Source organism: Antechinus flavipes, chromosome 1, assembly GCF_016432865.1.
Source record: "Antechinus flavipes isolate AdamAnt ecotype Samford, QLD, Australia chromosome 1, AdamAnt_v2, whole genome shotgun sequence".
Classification (NCBI taxonomy): domain Eukaryota; kingdom Metazoa; phylum Chordata; class Mammalia; order Dasyuromorphia; family Dasyuridae; genus Antechinus; species Antechinus flavipes.
The window spans coordinates 667,137,626-667,157,442 of NC_067398.1; the positions used below are offsets into that span (position 1 = coordinate 667,137,626).

A 19,817-nucleotide genomic window follows, 5' to 3' on the forward strand; every position below is an offset into this window, starting at 1 on the left:
TTGAAATTTTAGCTTAAACTCTCACTAAACTTTGAGGACACTTTGACTCAATGATAATTCAACTAAGCTTATGCACGTAAGGAAATCAAGGACAGAGGAAAAAAAATATTTTTAGCAGTCTGTTGTATTGGAGCAAAGAAACAGAAACAAAGTAGGTACCACTCCATTGGGAAATGAATGAACAAGTGATGATATATAAATGCAACTGAATACTATTGAACTGTAAGAAATTACAAAATCTGAGGGGAAACTATCAACTGATAAGGCTTGAAGTGAGCAGAACTAGGAGAACAATTCACATGCTGATTATAATAATGCAAAGAAGAACAAACAAAGAAGAGTTCTGATTGATATAATGACCAATCATGATTTCAGAAGACTAATGATGAAGGAATAATAATAATAACCACATAACATTTTAAGGTTCATAAAGTGCTTCACAAATATTATCTCATTTGATATTCAAACAACCCTAAAAAGTAGGTGCTATAAATATTCCTATTCTACTGATGAAGAAACTAATAGTAAGAGACTTGCCCAAGTTCACATGATTTGATTTGCAGTATTCTATCCATTGTATCACATAGCTGTTGGAGCATCCCTTGGCAGAAAGTTGGTAAAGACTGAGATGAAGAAGGAAATATATATTTTATAGACAGAACCAATGTGTTCATTGGTTTTGCTTGAAATATTTATTGACTGAAAGAGTCCTTTTTCTGGAGACAGAGAATGAGCATAGGAATAGTTCAAAAAGAACTACTGGAGAAAAAAGAAAAAGAAAAGAAAAGAACATAGTGAAACATTTGAAAACATATAAAAGAAAGCAGAAGAAAATTGAGAAAGGGACACAGATATGTCCAGCAACATTTTGACTTTTATACTATTGCATTATAGACATATTGAAAAATGGATGTACCAGAAATTCCAGATGCCATATAAACTTTTCTTTCATGTCCTTTGTTGTAACATTAAAATGTTTTTGTCTGTTGTGGTTGAAGTTCATAAAATAGAAGACAATAACCCCGCCCCCCAAAAAAGGAAATTGGGGGAAGAGAGCATATATTCAGGGGAAATGAGTTGTCTATTTGCCTAAAGCATAGAGTAAGGGGGAGGAGTAAAGTAAGATAAGGCTTGAGAAGAAGGGTAATGATAGATAGTGAAGGTCCTTGACCTGTTTGGAGTTTATTAAATGATAGTTAATAGGTTTCCTTACTATATTGCTTTACAAAATACTTTCCTCATAGCAACACTGAGAGGCATGCATTCATCTCTATTTTACAGATGAACTAAGGCTCCACAGAGTTAAGGGATTCATCCAATTTTATAAAGCTAACTTCTACCATTCATGATTATTAAAGTGTGATCCAAAGTGAGACTCCAGGCTTCTAGGAGACCCTTTCAAGGGGTCCATGAAATCCAATTCATGATTTTTATTTCAAATTTAAATCACTTAATCATAATATTCCTAATTATACTAAGGCATTTTAATGCCAAATAGGGTAAATATTAATAGATATAATCCACAAAAACAAAATCTCTTTGGGTTCCTCAAAAAATTTTAAGGGGTTCTGAGACCAAAAGAACTACTAACTATATGATGATGTTTCTCAGTAGGCAATAGTGAACCACAAAGGTGCTTTGAACAGGGGAACAACTGTAAAACCAACAGTAACTAAACAGGATGCACTTAACACCCAGACAGGAAAGAACCCTGCTTTTCCTGTATCCAAAGAAGGCTTGAAGGAAACCACTATTTCTAGCTTTAAAGGGTAGAAGTACATGTGGTCCAGCCAGAATAAGTGACACTGGTAGAGTACAGGCCCACAAGAAGGAAGAAATAGTCCAACTGGGGAAGACACCAAAGAATACCCATTTATAACAGAACCAGGGAAATTGAACGAGGGGAACTTCTTTAGATATGGGGGCCAGACTGTACTGCTGAGGAAAATCTTACAAAAAGCTGCTGTTTAAAAAAAAAAAATCTGTATTTTTGTTTTAGAGAAGTTAGAAGGCATTAACTCTCAAAATAAAATGGTATAAATAGTAGTTATGTTTCAAGGACAGACCACAAAAACCACTTGACCCAGGGTATAGCTAAATTCTATTATTAGTCCAACTTCTGAATTCTGGGAGCAGAGGTCAGATTGCATAGAAGGAAGGAGGAAATTCCCTTCAGGGTCAACTATAAGCAAAATTTCAAAGTAGGTCAAGTTTGTCTTTGGCCCTTTCCCACCTCCCTTTTGAGTCCTTCTCTCACCTCCCAAAAGGAGACATTGTCCTGATCCCTCCTCACTTAGTCCCTGAAAAATGTAGTCCTTAATGACTTCTTCTGCACTTACAGGACAGATGAGAGAGGCATTGGGGAAGAAAGAAAAAAGGAATGGAACACTAAAAACATAGTCTGTCAAGGTAGAGCTAAGTATTGACAAGGCACCTTGGAGTCATGGGAAATGAAACTACAGAAACAAAGAGCTGACTCAAAAAAAGTCAACCCAATTCAACAATCATTTATTAATTAAATGCTTACCATGTACTATACACTGTGTTAGGTGCTAAGGATATAAAAGCAAAAATTATAAAAATAGCCCTTGTCCTCTGGGTTTACATTCTAATGAGATAGTGGCTTCATATCTGGGCCAGAAGGATGTCATGGGAAAGAATGGGAAATTAAGGTCATGATTAGACCAAGAAAGAATAGCTGGAGGGATGGATAGGACAATGGGCTAGATCAAGCTGGTCACAGGGAAGAATGGAGATCTAGAGCCATGACCGGGTTAACCAGATCACTGAAATAAATAGGACATTGGGACAAGCTAAATCAGGACAAGTTGGTTAGGGGAAAGCATGGCAAGCTGAGATCACATCTAGGCTGAGCAGGGATAATTATAGGGGATAGATGGGCAGAGTTCTGGCCTCATGGTTAATCTGGAATATTGACTAAATCAGGCAAGGTTAGTTATATCATTATATATATTAAATTATATAAATATAAATATTAAATATATAAATAATTCTAGGGTCAAAGAGTACTAGATCACAAGCAGTCTGACTGAGTAGATATTGGGAATGGATAGGACACTGAAACCATGGCTGAGTCGAGCCTAGCTGGTTATATAGAAGAATGGGGCACCAGGATCATGACTGGGGTGAACAGATCCAGTTGTAGGGACAGAGAGATGGGGGCTGATACTGGAAATACAGTAGACCAGGGAGGGCCAAGCTGGGCCAGGCTTGCCAGCTACACTTCAGATTCGGATGTGAAAGGTACTGTAGGAGAGAACAAAACATTTAAGTGAGACTTTGTGGGATGTCCCCCTCCCCCATCCCATATAAAGCTCATACTATTTCACGATCTTTATTGGGAAGCCCTATATTTCACTCTCTTCTTGCCTTCACCTCCTAGAATGCCTGGTTTCCTCCAAGATGCAGATCAGTGCTTCCCTCTGCAGGAAACTGTTTCTATTTCCCTCCTCATCTTCCAGTTCCTAAAACCTTGTCACATTCTCACATGTCTGAAATGCTCTTCCTCTTCACCTCCATCTCTTGAAATTCTTGGTTTCTTTCAAGATTCAGATACCTTCTGTTCAAGGGCTTCTTTTTCTATGAAGTCTTTCTCAAACCCATTGACTGCTGGTATCCTAACTTTAAAACCTACCCCGATACTCCTTTTCTTTATACAATTTATGTTCTTTTTTTTTTTCTTTTAAATCACTTTTTATTGACAGAACCCATGCCAGGGTAATTTTTTACAGCATTATACCTTGCACTCACTTCTGTTTTGATTTTTCCCCTCCCTCCCGCCACCCCCTTCCCCAGATGGCAAGCAGTCCTATACATGTTACAATTTATGTTCTTATATATCTACATATTTTCTTTCCTTTTAGAGCAGGAGTGGGAAACATCCAGCCCACAGGCCACATAAGGCCCTTGAAATTATTTCTAAAGCAACTGCAGGAGGTGGTGAGATGAAAACTAGCTACAACAACCTCCCACTGCTTGAGTCTTGTAAGTTGATAATTTTGTATGGCCTAAGAATGATGTTATAAATACCCAAATATCCTTTGACAGAAAAAGAGTTCCCACTTCTGTTTTAGACTATAAAATCTTCTGAGAGCAGAAATTGCTGATTTTTTTGTTTTTGTAGTAATACATTTTGAATAGTACTTGGCAGATAGCAAACATTAATAAATGTTGGTTGATTGATAAATGAATGAATGAGTGGAATGAATACAAGAATTAACAAATGAATGAAGAATGAATATATATATATATTGATGGTTAGATGACTAAGGAGGGAAATCAACGGATTAATGAACATGTAAATATGTATATTATGGATGAGTCAGTGGCTTCAGGTAGGTAAATAAATGGATGGATAAAAGAATAAAAGATTGAAAAAAATGAATGGATATATGGATATTTAGGTGAAGGAAAGGAATAAATGAATAAGTGAATAGAAAGATGAATAAATTAATAAGTGGTAGATAGGCAAATAAACAGATAGGCAGACAGATAAATTATTGAGAATATTAATAAGTGAATAGATTAAATGAGCAAGGAGATGAACAGATACTTGAACAAATTTAGAGGCATAGGCAGATGAATTGATAGATAAGCAAATGAATGGATTGAGGAAGATACAAATAAGTGCACAGATAAAGGGATGAATGAGCAAATGAGAGATTAGATGAATGAATAGATAAATGGATATTTGAACATAGTTGAGTAAGTGGATGGATGAGTTGATAAATGAGAAAGTGGGTGGATAAATGGATAGCTGAATGAATGGGTGAGTAGAAAAACAGATAAATAACTATATGAATAAATTAAGGAATTCATGGATATATGAAGAATGCGGGGATAGGCAAATAAACAAATAGATGGAGGAATGAATAAATGGGTGAGTAGAAAATATGGATGGATGGATGGTGGACAAAATGTTAAGCAAGTTTGCACTCAGTGATTCTAGTTTCCTTATTATTCACAAGCTTTTGGTGTCCTTTGAAGCTTTCCCTCTACACTACATCTTTTCTCAGGAAAGGATGAGAAATCATTTACACTAAATTACAAATGATTAATAAGAATTTAAAGCACAGTCTGCCTAAGGATAGAAGTGAAAAATACATTTTAATAGGGAGCAGAGCCCTGATTAAAGGCAATCACCTGAGGAAGTCTGGTGCATGTAGAATCATGTTTTGAAAGTCATCCAGAGAGAGTTTGCCATCGTTGTCCACATCAGCTTCATTAATCACCTTCTCACATACAAGGCCAACTTCCTCAGGAGTCAGCTCACCTCGAGTAAGCTTGTTCACTGTCATCTCCAGGTCCGATGGGCAGATATAGTCATCGTTGTTAAAATCTGGGCCAAATAGTATCACTGACTTTCACCATGGACTTAGTGCAAAGATCAAAATGGAGAAGGGTACTCTGAGGTTGAGGGATTGTGAGAAGCAGGCATTGCTGGGGACGAGGAATTTAGAGACAAGCAATGTCCAGGAATCGAGTGAGGTTCAAGGGAGATGTTCTCAGGAGTAAGGATGATAGAGATAGGCTTTATTTGGATAAAGGAATAAAGTGGGCAGTGCTTGGGGACACCAGTATTAGAGTTGAGGATTGGCCCACAATGGATCTATTAAAGGCAGCCAGTGATGGTTGTGATTTTAAATCTATTAGAACTGGAAAGTCCTTAAAGATATTCTATTCTCACTTTGCCATTCCCAGTTCCATTTATCTGTGAGGAAACTAAGGAATAGATTGGCAAAGTTACTTGCCAAGATAATGAAGTGAGTTAGTGCAAAAGCTGGGACTCGAACCTAGTTCTCAACTGTTTTCTCACTATTTGGAGTTGGCAGAACTGATACCACATTCTAGATTGAAAAAAAAAATACCTGACTTCAGAGTTCCTAACTTCCCCTAGTACCCCATGGCCAGATCCCTTTCACTTACCATAAATTTTAAATGCATAATATGCTTTTAGATCTCTAGGAGCCATTTCACTCATCACAGAAAACATGTCCAGAAAATCATCCAAGGTCATGTTCCCATCCCCATCCTGAGAAAAGACTTGAGCAATCCTCTCACGGAATGGGTTATCCTAAAAAGGAAAGAGTTAAAAGCACCATTAGGTAAATGCAAATCTTTTTCGAAGGTCAAACCCAAACAAAAGGGAGTAATGGATCCAGTAGAATGTAAACTCCTTGAGGAGAGGACCTGTTTTCTGTTTTGTTATTGCATTCCCAGTACCAAGCTGAGAATTTCACCAATGAAGACTTTCCCAATTCTCTCAGCAGTAAGCTGCGTATACCTGGAATACCAGGTATTCATTTTGAATATATCATTTTATTTTCACTTATCTATAAGTTTTCTCTCCTATTAGATTATAAGATCCTTTGAGGGCAGAGACTGTTGAATTTTTGTCTTTAAAGTGATTACTGGATTGAATTAAATGGATTGATTATCTATTTGGAAGAAGATCTCTAAGGTGAAGGGATGTGTCCTTAATCCAGTTCTGTTAGATGTTTTATTTTTATTCATAACTTGGATGAAACTATAGATGATGAACTTGCCAAATTTGCTGATAGCCAGGCACATCCCTGTTACTGGGGAATGCTCAAGCTGGTGAATCATTTGGGTATAGAAGTTCTGAGCTGCAGTAGGGCTAAAACCTATCTAGTGTCTACACTAAGTGTATCACGACTATGTTGAGCCCCAGGAAGAGAGGACTACCAGACTAGCTAAGGATAGGTAAGCTGTCCAAGAAATTTAAAAAAAAAAAAATGGAACAAGTTAATCATAATAATCAGCATTGGAATCAGACCTGTAAGTGGCCACTGTACTTCTAGCCTGGGAAACTGATAAACTAGGATACTGATGAAGATGGAAGATTCTGAAGATCACCTGGCAGGATAAGATGCCAGATACTGAGGTCCTTTTTTTGAATTAAACTGCCAAACATCGCAATTCTGCTGCAAAGAGCACAACTCCACTGGACTGGCCATATTGTTCAAATGCCAAATGTACATTTACCAAAAAAAAATTATTTTATGGAGAACTCACACATGATAACCCTCCAAAGGTGGTCAGAAAAAGTGATATAAGGATACTCTCAAAGTCTCTCTTAAAAACTTTAGAATTGATTATATGACATGGGAGAGACTGACACAGGATTAACTAGCATGACATTTCCCTCATCAGAGAAGTAGAATTGAATTAGTCAGAAAGAAATGTGAGATGTGCAAAATTAGAGAAGCCACCCCAAATGTTCATATGGACTATTTGTGTTCAACCTGTAAAATCATGTTGGTTTGATCAATCACAGTTGGACACACTGTAACTCAACTCTAACGTAGTGATGTCATTTTGATTCTCTTCCAGTATGAAAGACAACAACAAATCAAGGAGAGATAAATAAAATTTTGAGTAACAGAATTAGGGTCCAAAAATATTTCAGTGGATGAGTACAGGCCAAATCTAAGAAGATGAATTTAAATAAAGACAAATGGAAAATGCTATTGTTTGAGCTCAAAAAGTTAACTGAACAAAGGAAGAATAAAGGCAAATTAATATCAATTTGAAAAAATCTGAAGATTTAAATGGATCATAAGATCAATATGAGTCAACACAGCAGGCAAAAAAAAAAAGCCAACAAAATCTTAGATTGTATAAATAGCAATGAGAGAGAATTGGGGTTAGAGTATGAAAATAGTCTTCAAGTATTTGAAGGATTGTCACATATAGGAGGGATTGGATTTGTTTCGTTTAGTTTCAGAGGGCAGAATGGGAAGAAATGGGTAGAAGCTGCAAAAGGGCAAATCAAAGCTTTATGTGAGGGAAAATTTTTCTCATGATTAGAACTATCCAAAAGTAGAATAGGCTGCCTACAAAGATGAGAGATTCCCCTTTCTTAGAGGTTTTCAGGAATAGGCTGGATGGTATTTTATACTTTCTTCACATTTGAATTGGACTAGATGATAGATCAAGGTCTCTTTCAGCTTTTAAATTCCGTGACTCTATGAAAAAGTTAAGGAACATTTCTGATAGGATGAGGTCTGGGATATTGGCAACCGGAGTCCTAAAGGCACTGAAAACTCCTGGGTTTTGAAATTGCTAAGACTAGTCAACTACCTTAAGGCTGCTAAAATGGCATTAGAATTCTCCCAGCACCAAATACAGACTGCACAAAAGTTTGTAAACAATATCGTTATATGGACTGTCCTTATTCCTTTCAAACAATAGCTGATTGCTATTTTTAAGGAGCAAGGAAGAGGAAGGGTCTGTGCAAACTCCTCCTCCCTCTTTATAGGTTAGACTGCAATAAGGGGTACCTCATGGGAATAGATTGAACAGCATTTTGAACTGTCAGATGGACTGGCTGTCACTAAACCTTGGTAAGAAGGAGAGGCTGGGTGAAGGGGCTCCGGGAGCAGGAGGAGAGGAATTCCAAAGTAGTGAAAGAAGGGAAAATGGAAGGCTCCAAGATGCCCCAGGGAAGGAAAATCTTGTAAGTAGAGAGGCTAACTGACTATCAGTATCATCTCATAGTTGTGCCGAGGGCTGCCTCTGCCATGAATTTTCACAGACTCTCCCTCCTAGCTTGTACCTTTAGCTCAGGCATGCTGCTGATGACTTCATATGGCACCTTCACATCAGGATTGGTATTGTAGTCAAGAGGAACCAGCTGAGGAGCAAGATCCTGAAAACGATAAAACAGCCTAGGATACAGAAAAAGAAAAACAACTGTTTAGGACGTTAATCTTGAGGACTCTGTGAGAGAATTGTGGGAATTGTTTGACTCCATATTGCGAATCTGCTGTAGATTTAGTCCGATTTACTTTCTGTTCAATTGTGAGTCTAATCCAATTTTTGTCTTGGGAGAAAATTTGATTCAATTATAAAGAGACTGTGGGGAAAGTTTGTTATATTGTTTAAGGCTAGCCTTACATGGCTAGGAAGCTGGACCACTTCTACCTGTAACTTTGTTGTTCAGTTGTTTAAATCATATCTGACTTGCCTTGACCGTATTGGGAGTTTTCTCAGCAAAGATACTAAAGTATTCTGCCATTTCCTTTTTCAGCTCATTTTACAGATGAGAAAATGGAGGCAAACAAGGTTAAGTGACTACTTGTTGCTTAGAGATCTTTAATTTTAAGGACCTAGGTTTTGATGACCAAAAATCAATCAAATCTGAAGATTGAAAAAAGAAGGTTTTTTTTTAATTATACATCTCAAGCAACCCATATATCATCTGAAAACTGAACCCACTAGAAAGTGCCAAAGGCATCCAGAGAGAGAATAATAGAAACTGAATGTGGATATTTTCACCTATTTTTGTGTTTATAATGGTTGTTTGCTTGCTTGTTTTTTTTCTTTCTCATGTTTTCTTCTCCCTTTTGATCTTACTTTTCTTGCACAGTATGACAGATATAGAAATAAGTTTAGAAGACTATCACATGTTTAATCTCTATCGGATTCCTTGCTGTTTTAGGGAGAGGAGACAGGAAGAAAGAGGGAAAAAAATTTGGAACACCAGGTTTTGCAAAGGTAAATGTTGCATATTTTTCCATGAATTTAGAAAAATAAAATACTATTAAAAATTTAAAAAGAAAACTGAGCCCACACTGTTCAATCAGTTACTGTCTCCTTGTTAAATACTAAATACAGGCACTGAGTGGGAGGGATACCTTTTTTTTTTTTTGGATTTCAAGGAATTGCACTTGTTCACCCTCCCCCTCCTAAATTGGAAGGTCCCTAACGTTTTCCACAATTACAAATCAGATTACCTAATTTTGTATCCTGTTTTATATCCTGTTTATTTTCTTTTAATCCATAAAAATTCATCTACCCCTATATTTGGAGTCTAGTGCCAAGCTGAGGAAGCCCAATTTGTTATACATTTGGCATGCATTGCTTAATAAATCAATATGGTCAGAAGCTCAAACCTTTGTTATTTCAAATTTCACCCATCACATCTGCCATAAATGAATAATTTTAACATATTTCTTTATTTCTTCTCAGTGATCTGCCTCTGGATCTGGTTAACACAGTTTACTGCACTGAGAGATTAAATGACTAGCCCAGGCTGAAACAGCTAATATAGGTCAAAGGGAATGGGGACATAAGTCTTAGCTTCAAAGCAGGCTCTCTAACCTCTCTACACTGCACTGGTTCTCATCTAGCAAATATGATGAATGCTTATTGGTTGATTATGTAATGTTACTAATTGTGTGATCTGGAGCAAGATACTTTAGTTCTCCAGGTCTCAGTTTCCTTATTTGTAAAATGAGAGGACTGGATGAGATGATCTTTAATTCCATTTCATCTCTAGAGTTATATTTCAATGACTTTATGAGCCTTAGTACAAGTTATAGACAATGTGCTCTCTTGCAGAAAGTGATTTTTCCTCTTTGAGACTTAGTTTCTGCTCCTGGGTAATGGGGCTAATAAGACATGCCATTAAAAGGATCAAAAATCTATGTTGCATTAGCCTATGAACTCCTTCAAAATAAGGACCATTTTTTTCTACTTTTCTTTGTACCTCTAACACTTAATAAATAATACTTAATACTCCAACACAGCATGTGGTACATAGTAAGCCCTTAACAAATGTTTATTGACTGACTTGTGACTAAAATATGCTATGATTATAAAGTATTCCATAAATGTAAGATATTATTATTAAAATCGTATCTAGAGGATTCATGTGACATATGACTCTGACTTTCCCTTCTGTATGAGTGTCTCTTTCTGAGATGAAGCCCACAAGCCCCAGTTAAAGCTGTCATCATTGGACATGCCTGGGAACAATAGAGCAGTATTTTGAAAAGGATTTCACATCAATAATAAATGCCTTATTCCTGACACAATTATGGGGTTGGCCTCCAATCAATACATGATCAAACATCAACCCAGGCTTGGGTTTCAGGTATGACAGACTTCCCGACCCGGGCAGTCTGGGCTTCAGGTAAAGAATACAATAGAATGAGGGTCTTGCAAAGGGCAGATGAATTATATAACTAGTGACATGGCCCAGCCCAGGCCTTCTGAAGACTCCATGATTTCTCGAATGTCCTGAGAACAATTTGTGCTGAAAGTATCCTGCAAGAGAGAACCATTTCCCTCCCACCTATCTGGACTAATGTCTAGGGTCACAAAATCACAGGATCTTGGATTTGGAAGAGACCTCAGAGCTATCTAGTCTAAATCTTGCCTAAAAAAAAAAAAAAAAAAAAAAAAAAAATCCCATCTACAACCTTTTTATCTAGCTTCAAAGACACACTTTCAGTATAAGGGAAACCCAGAATTTCCAAAAGCACTCCATTCTACTTTTGAATAGTTCTAATTGTTAAGGTACTGTTGCTGGATTTTCCCTCTGAAAGGCCAAGCAAAGCAACTAATTTTTCTAAGTGACACATAAAGTAAATATATGTCTTTTTTCATAGACACATGAAACAAACATACAAAATAGTTATGTATCTACTTCATATACATAAAACAAATATGAAATGGACACATATCTGCTTCATAGACAAATGACAGAAAACCATTTGAAACAGCCATGTTTCTGCTTCATACATATGAAATAAAGGTGTCTGTTTCATAGACAAATGAAAGAAACAAGTTAAATGGTTGTGTGTCAGCTTCATAGACAGCTATGAAATCATAAGTCTTTTCTTCTCTAGTTTAAATATCTTCTCTGGTTTCAGTATCCCTAATTTAAACATCTTCTCTAGTTCAAACTATTCCTTCAATTGATCCTTTAATGGCATGAACTCAAGAACTACCATTCTGTTGTTTGTCCTTTTAGGTTGCTCTCCAGGTCTTTTCTTAAATCTATCATGCAAAACTGATTACTGCTACTTCAACATATAGATTGACCAGGACAGAGACCAAGAGGACCATCAGCTTCGGATAACTGGAAGCTGTAGCTTTTTAAAAGTCGACTAAGACCACAATAGCTTCTAAGGTTGCATTGAGCTTGAGGTCTACTAAGTACTTGTCACAAACTGCTTGCTGTCTATGCCATTTCTCTTCTTGGACTTGGGAAATAGATTTTTACAATCATGCATAAAACTTTTCCTCAAGCCCTTATTCATTTCATTAAGATGGGTTTTGCTCTATTTGAGAAAAAATAGAATTTAATATTCTAGTCCATTAAAATCTTCTTCAGACTTCTGAATCAGTGAATGAGATATCTACCCCGGATTGGGAGCAATCTAAGTCTCTGTAGCCAAAAAGAAATTATTTCTGATATAGTGGCACCTACATTAGTATTTAAAATATTTTTTTATCTGCAATCATGGAATTATATCATAGAGGGATGGGACTTTAGAGGGTTTCTAGTTCAACAAAAATTCCCTCTACAATTTAGAATCCCTATCAAGTGGTCAAGCAAACTGCTTGGAAACAGTGCCAGGAACTCACTGGCTCTGGAGGCAGTTCATTCCATTTTAGGAAAGAAACAAGCATTTATTAAGTGCCTACTATATATCAGGCACAGCGCTAAGCACTCAAATATTATTTCATTTGATCCTCACAACAACCCTGTGAGGTAGGTGGTATTGTTATCCCCATTCTACACTTGAGGAAACTGAAGCAGTTAGAAGCTAAGTGACTTGCCCAAGATCACATAGCTAGTAAGTATCTGAGGCCAGATTTAAATTCAGGTCTTCCTGACTTCAGGACTAGAACTTTATTTGCCATGCTACTTAATTATCTGCTTTTCTTCCTTCATTTCTCACTTTCCTTCCTTTCTTCTTGTCTTCCTTCCTTCCTTCCTTCCCTCCTTCCATGTAGTTTTCAATGTTGGACTATTTATCTATGATTCTTTCTGAACTTCCTTCTATTCTCTTCACCTTTAGGGGTACAGAGGAAGATATCTCTATCTTCTCTTTCTCACCTCTCCATAATTGAAAAAAAAAAAAAAAAAAAACTCAAGGCTCTTATAACAAATATAAACAGTGCAAACAAATTTACACTTGGCCACACTGGAAAATATATCTCTATACTTTGAGTCCATTACCTCTCTTTCATCATTTTTTGTTGTTTACATTTTATTTTTCCCCGATTACATGTGAAAACAATGTTTATCACTCATTTTTAAAATTTTGAGATCCAAATTCTCTCCCTTCCTCTCTCACCCCCACTCCCCACCCCTTTTGTTAAGAAAGCAAGCAATTTGATTTAGATTAACATTTATAGTCATGCAAAACATATATCCATAATAGTCATGTTGTGAAAGAAAACAGACAAAATACTCAAGAAAAATAAAGTTTTGGGTTTTTTTTAAGTATGCTTCAATCTGTATTCAGACACTATCAGTTCTTTCTCTGGGGACGGATAATATTTTTCATCATAGGTCCTTCAGAGTTGTTTTAGACCCCTGTATTGCTGAGGATAGCTAAACCATTCACAGCTCAAAATCTTACAATATTGCTGTTACTTTGTATAAAGTACATGTCACTTTGAATCAGCTTCTATAAGTCTTTCCAGGTTTTTCTGAATGTATCCTGCTCATCATTTCTTATAGCACAATCATATTTCACCACAGTCACATTACACAATTTCTTCAGCAATTCCCCAGTTAATGGAAATCCCTTCAACTTCCAATTCTTTGACACCAGAAAAGAGCTGCTATAAATCTTTTTGTACATATAAGTCCTTTTCCTTTTTGGTTTTTATCTCTTTATAGATATCTTGTAGTGATATTGCTAGGTAAAAAGGTATGTTTGGGCATAATTCCAAATTGCTCCAGTGAATGCTTAAATCAGGTCCCAACTCCATCAACAGTATGTTAATATCTCATTTTTTTCCACATCCCCTCAAACATTTGTCATTTTCATTTTCTGTCCTATTAGCTTAATCTAATAGGTATGAAGTAATATCTTAGGTTATATTATTTTATATTATATTAATTTGCATTTCTTCAATCAATAGTAATTTAGAGCATTTTTTCATATGACATAGATAGCTTTGATTACTTCACCTGAAAATTGTTCATATCTTTTGATCCCTTATTAACTGGGGAATGTCTCTTATTTTTTATAAACTTCACTCAGTTTTCTATATGTTTGAGAAATGAGGCTTTTATCAGAGATACTTGCTTCAAAATTTTTTCACAGTTACCATTGTTTATTCTATTCTCTCTGTCTTTTCACTCTGTCCTTCCTCAAAAGTATCACCTTCTCTAATCTGCTCTCCCTTCTAGTACCTTGACATCTAATTCCGTTCCTCTCCTAGATTGCTGTAGGGTAAGAAAGATTTCTATACCCATTTGAGAGTGTATGTTATTCCCTCTTGCTTCATCATAAATTTAGAGGAGAGCTACCTAATCTTTTTTTGTATTCTCAGTCCCTTCAGCAGTCAGTTTGGTAACTATGGATCCCTTCTCAGAATCAATTTGTTATACATGCATAAAATAAAATGCATAAGACTACAGTGGACACCAATCATTTAGCAAAAGTTATCCAGATTTTTTTTTTATTTCATAGACCATAGCTGAGCCTTGTACCAATAAAATAAATGGCCCAGTCCCTATTCCTCTCTACTGAACTAAAAGTTGATTCCATGTATTCTTTCCAATTCTGCCCTCTAGAGCCAAGTAGACTAAGTCTTCCACACAATGATCCTTCAATTATTGGAAAAAAACTATCACAGTCCCTTAAATCTTCTCAACTCCAGGACAAACACCCCCAATTTCTTCATCTCATTCTCATATGGCATGGTTTTGGGTTTCTTCATCATCCTAGTTGCCTTCTCATGGAAACAGTACAGTTTTCCACAAATTATGAAGTCCAGAACTAGACACAAACTCTAGATGTATTCAAAACAGGGTAGATACAGTGGGATTCTAGAATGGCAGCATTAAATGGTGGAACAAGGATATAAGTCTCAGACACTTACTGTGACCCTTGGCAAGTCATTTGCCTCAGTTTCTTCAACTGTAAAATAAAGATAATAATGGAACCTATCTTTCAAGGCTATTTTGAGAATCAAATGAGAAAATATTTGAGTGCTGAGGACAGTGCCTGGCAAATGTTTGGCATTCAAGAAATTCTTCACCCTGAATCACCAATGATGATAAAAGGAGATGGGATTTAAGACTCTTCATAATTTGATTCCTACCCATTTCTCCAGGCTGATAAAGTGAATAATGTACTAGATTTGGAAAAGGAGAAAATCTGGATTCAAATCCTGCATTCTAGATGTATAATCCTGGACAAGTAATTTAACCTTTCTCAATTTCAAACTTCTCATCTATAAAATGAGAGTAATCATATATGTGATACCTATCTCAAGGGGTTATCAAATATCAAATGTGATCATGTAGATAAAATGTTTTGTAAATTTTTAAGTTTTAAATGTGTTCCAGGCTAATATGATTATTATTTAGAATGGAGACAATCCAGACTTTAAAGGTCCTTCCAAAAATGTGGTGCTCAGAACTTGGCACAATAGTGTAAATGAGGCATCTGACAAAGGTAAAGAGTATGGGAGCATTCCAGAATGGGTAGCATGAAAGGCAAACCATTGAGACAAATCCTAATATGGAAGCAAGTGAAACACCCCCATTCATGCAGTCCATATTCCTACCTAATTTAAGTAACATCCCCAAACTTAGCATGCCATCTCAACTTCTATGCATTTATACAAATCATGCCCCATGTTCAGAAATCCATCCTTCATTTCTGCCTTTCAGAATCTTTCTTTTTCGGCAAGCTATAGCCCAACTGCTTTTCATGGTTCTCCAAACTGAAAGTGTATCTTCTTTCCCAAATTTTCTTAGAGCTCTTTGTCTTCTCACCTTTGCATCTATCACACATTACTTTGTGTTAAATTAAGCTGTGCTGATATCACATTTCCCTTAATAACAGAGTAGGTCCTAGAAAATACATAATTGTTTTCTTCATAATCTCCACACCAAACCTAACCCAGTGTTATACATATAATAGCCTTCTAATAATTGCTTGTTGTTGAATGAAAAAATTATGAACCTGGAGCTAAAGTCAATGAAAAAGTTGGAAGAATGACCTAAAGATAAGTAATAGCAACAAAAATGTAAAGGATATTGGATGGAATCCAAAGGAAGAAAGGTCATTGAGAGATCATGGTAGCCTACAGAATTGCTGGCATTTAATTTTCTCTTGCAAACTCTAAGTCATATCTCTTTTTCCTCCTCTCCACCTCTCAACTCCACAAAGTCCAAGATCCTAATAAGCCTAAGATTCCAAGTTCAAATCTCTTTCTACTAAACTACTCTGCCTATGCTGAGCACAAACTCCACAAACCCTTCACTCTCTCTCTCTCTCTCTCTTTTTTTTTTAATAACTTTTTATTGATAGAAGCCATACCAGGGTAATTTTTTACAGCATTATCCCTTGCATTCACTTCTGTTCCGATTTTCTCCCTCCCTCAACCCCTCCCCCAGATGGCAAGCAGTCCTTTACATGTTGAATAGGTTACAGTATATCCTAGATACAATATATATGTGCAGAATGGAACAGTTTTCTTGTTGCACAGGGAGAATTGAATTCAGAAGGTATAAATAACCCAAAACCCTTCACTCTCAACCATTAACTAGTTAAGGTCTACACCTCACTGAGCCCCAGTTTCTCCATCATTAAGATGAGAAAGTTGAAGCAGATAGGGGTTCTTGATCTTTTTTTTGTGTGTTATAGATTCCTTCTGCAATCTGGCAAAGCCTATGGGACCCTTTTTGGAATAATAAAAGACAGGATTACAAAAAAAAAAGTCAATTAGAGAGTGTAGCTAGAGTTTTAGTTTTCAATTTTGATAGCTTAAAACTGTGTAATTTTTATCAGTTTTAAGCTATTATTATTTAAAGCTAAGACTTGGAAGGACAGGGGTCACTGTTTTGAAATAGTTACCCAAGGTTTTACAGATACCAAGATAAGAACCTTTGGATTAGATAATTCTTAAGTTCCCTCCTAGCTCTAAATTTTGCTATCTATTCTTTAAACTGCATTCCTTTAACTTAAAACTTTGATCTCGGTTACAATCCACCACTCCTTTTCCCAGTGTCCTGCCAGGGCTCATCCTTAAAGATATCAGTTAAAGAATCACATATTTTGACAGTTAGAAGGGAACTCCCCAGTCACCTAGTTTAACCTAAACATGAAGGAACGCCCACTGTAACCTATCCAAGAAGAAGTTATCCAGTAGCCTCTGCCTGCAGACCTTCAATGAAGAGACCCAGAGCTTCTTAGGCAGCTCACTACTCTTTGGGATAACTCTAATTGTTTTTAAGCTTTTCCTGACGTCCAACCTAAATTTGCCTCTTTATAGTTTCCACTTGCTGTCCCTGGTTCTCTTCCTGGGGCCACACAGAACAAATCTAATCCCAGTCGTGTCGCAGGGGTCCTCAAACTTTTTAAATAGGGGGCCAGTTCACTGTTCCTCAGACTGTTGGAGGCCGGACTATAGTAAAAACAAAAACTTTGTTTTGTGGGCCATTAAATAAAGAAACTTCAAAGCCCTGGGTGAGGGGGATAATAGTCCTCAGCTGCCGCATCTGGCCCGCAGGCCATAGTTTAAGGAATAACTAGTCCTTTATACTTCAGTTTGAGGGAAGGCTTTGAAAGACAGGTTTTGACAGGAGTGAAGAAGAGAGAAGATAACGTACTTCCCACTGTAAGGGATTATCTGTTGAATTAATACACAGGTAAGGGGGGAGGAGAAGGTTAGAATAAAAATTCTTTTGTCACTGGCTGAATGAATTGTCAATCAACAACAAACCAAATTAGCAATAGCATGAAAATCAGTTACAATCCTTACTGACAATTCAGCTCACTAATGACTGATTAGGAATTTGTAGAGAGTATATTCTATTCCTCCTCCATTTCTCCGTTCTATCTCTCTTTTGAGAAAGTATGACAAAATCATTCCAAACCTCCCTGCCCTGAAGACAAACTGTCAGCTTTATAGTTTTGCTATCTGATAGCCTTACCCAGATACATTGTTCTGAGCAATACAAACAGAAGTAAACTGAATTTGAAGTTAAAGTATCTGGATTCAAATCCCAGCCCGGCTATTTGCTGCATGTATGGACATAGGCAAATTACTTAAATATTGACAACAGTCTCCTCATTTGTAAAATGATGAAGTTGGACTAGATTAGGGGTTCTTAATCTTTTGGAGAGATCATGAGCTCCTTTGGCAGCCTGATAAAACCTTGGATCCCTTCTCAGAATAATTTTATTAAAGGCGTAAGATAAAATCCAGATTAAAAAAATTAAATAAAGAAGAATCTTTTCCAGATTCACAGGCACCCAGAAATCCTAGGTTAAGAACTGAAATATTTGATCTCTGAGATCCTTTAAACTTAAAAATCCTATGATTCTATAACCATCTATCCTCAGCTTGAACCTTCCCAGTGATTGTAGGGTGGGTCACAGAAGAGACTTACCTCAGAATTTCTTTTCTTGTAAAGAAGGTACAATCCTGCGAAGTAAGTAGAATAGAGAATGTTAGGTTTTCAAAACTTGCCGCTCCCCATTTTCAGAGAGCAGGGAATTAGCAAAGATCCTCCCATTTGTGCCACAAATATGCCTTTTTATAAGGGTGATAAAATCCCCTTTGGACTTCATGAACATAGCTGTCTATGGTCCTGAAAATGATAATACAAATCAATCATTTTGACTAGTATTTTTCCTCAATCAGCTGAATTTCTGGTGGCATTGTTTCAGGACCATAAAGATATAGTCTAGGTCAGTGAACATAATAACTATAATCCAAGATGCAGCAGTATGAATCACATGGTCAAAGTAAAAGTCACCCATCTCAGATCCCAAGAATTCTCCCTTTTCCACTCTGTCCTTCACATGCTTCCAGAATAATCTTTCCATCCAATTACTCAAAACCTTTCAATGGCTCCCTGCCTGCAAAAGAAAAGCCAAACTCCCTGATTTGGTATTCAAGGCCCTTCATAATACGATTGTAATGGCAATTTACCCCCTTTCACTCCAGCCGAACTACAGAATTCAACATCCTTCAGTTTCATATTTCCCTATCTCGATGTATTTGTACAAGCCATCCTCTATAACTGGAAGAGATGCCCTTTACCCACTTCTACTGATAGAAATGCTTCCCTTTCTTAAAATAAAAAATAAATGTCTTTGAAGCCTTTTCTGAAGTGATTCTAGCTGACTCAAAGTTCTCACCTTTTTTATTTAATCTTGTATATGTCTTTATCACATTTTAATTTATCTTGTAGTTATTCCTGTTTATCCCCCTATTAGACTGTAAGATCCTTGAGGGAAATAGAAGTTTCTCATCTTTTTTTTCTCCAGGATCAAGCATTTAGTTTGTTGGACACTTAGTATGCTGAACTAAACTAGGTAAAAATGACAGACTCTGGTTTCTCCCTCTCAGAGCTCTTACCTGATATGCTTCGAGCTGTTCCGGAGTGAAAACTGTCTGCTTATTGCCCATGTCTTAATTCAGGATCAGTTCTATTGGTTTTCTTCTTAAACCCAGTGTTCACTTGATTTAAAAAGTAGGGGTAAGAGTCTCACATAGAGGAGTCAGCTTCCTGCCAGCTGTGAAGATTTCTAAATCACCCGGGAGAGTATTTAAGCAAAATCCCTGTCTGGCATCAGCAACTTATGCCCTCCCTTTGCTCCCCCACCTTCAATAGGACTCATATTACAGTCTCTCGTGGAGAAGGGCCCAAAGCTGCTCGCTGCCCATCTTGTCCAGTTCCACCCTCTGTATATGGTATATGGTAGGCAAAAGAATGGGTTGGAACCTGGATTGGGAAGTAGATTCTCATCCTGGTTCTACAAATTATGCTCCCTCTCTGG

The 19,817-nt window shown here is 36.8% G+C and overlaps 1 protein-coding gene across 1 annotated transcript; it reads right to left on the reverse strand.

Annotated features, from left to right (window-relative positions):
* Nucleotides 1–2,527: 2,527 nt before the first annotated feature.
* Nucleotides 2,528–19,446, reverse strand: CIB3 (calcium and integrin binding family member 3). Its single transcript, XM_051975731.1, has 6 exons — nt 19,396–19,446; nt 18,422–18,456; nt 8,600–8,711; nt 5,947–6,094; nt 5,164–5,359; nt 2,528–3,267 (listed from the first exon to the last, which is right to left on the reverse strand). The coding sequence occupies exons 1-6, from the start codon at nt 19,444–19,446 to the stop codon at nt 3,246–3,248; spliced, it is 564 nt and encodes a 187-aa protein (XP_051831691.1). The 3' UTR covers nt 2,528–3,245.
* Between the last annotated feature and the right edge of the window lie 371 nt (nt 19,447–19,817).

Excerpts from the sequence above, each read along its gene's own strand:
- CIB3 (XM_051975731.1), bottom strand. The coding sequence starts at position 19,446 with ATGGGCAATAAGCAGACAGTTTTCACTCCGGAACAGCTCGAAGCATAT. Across the intron at positions 8,712-18,421 it reads ACAAGAAAAGAAATTCTGAG|GCTGTTTTATCGTTTTCAGG; the intron begins GTAAGTCTCTTC and ends TCTGTATCCTAG. Across the intron at positions 5,360-5,946 it reads TTATGCATTTAAAATTTATG|ATTTTAACAACGATGACTAT; the intron begins GTAAGTGAAAGG and ends TATTTGGCCCAG.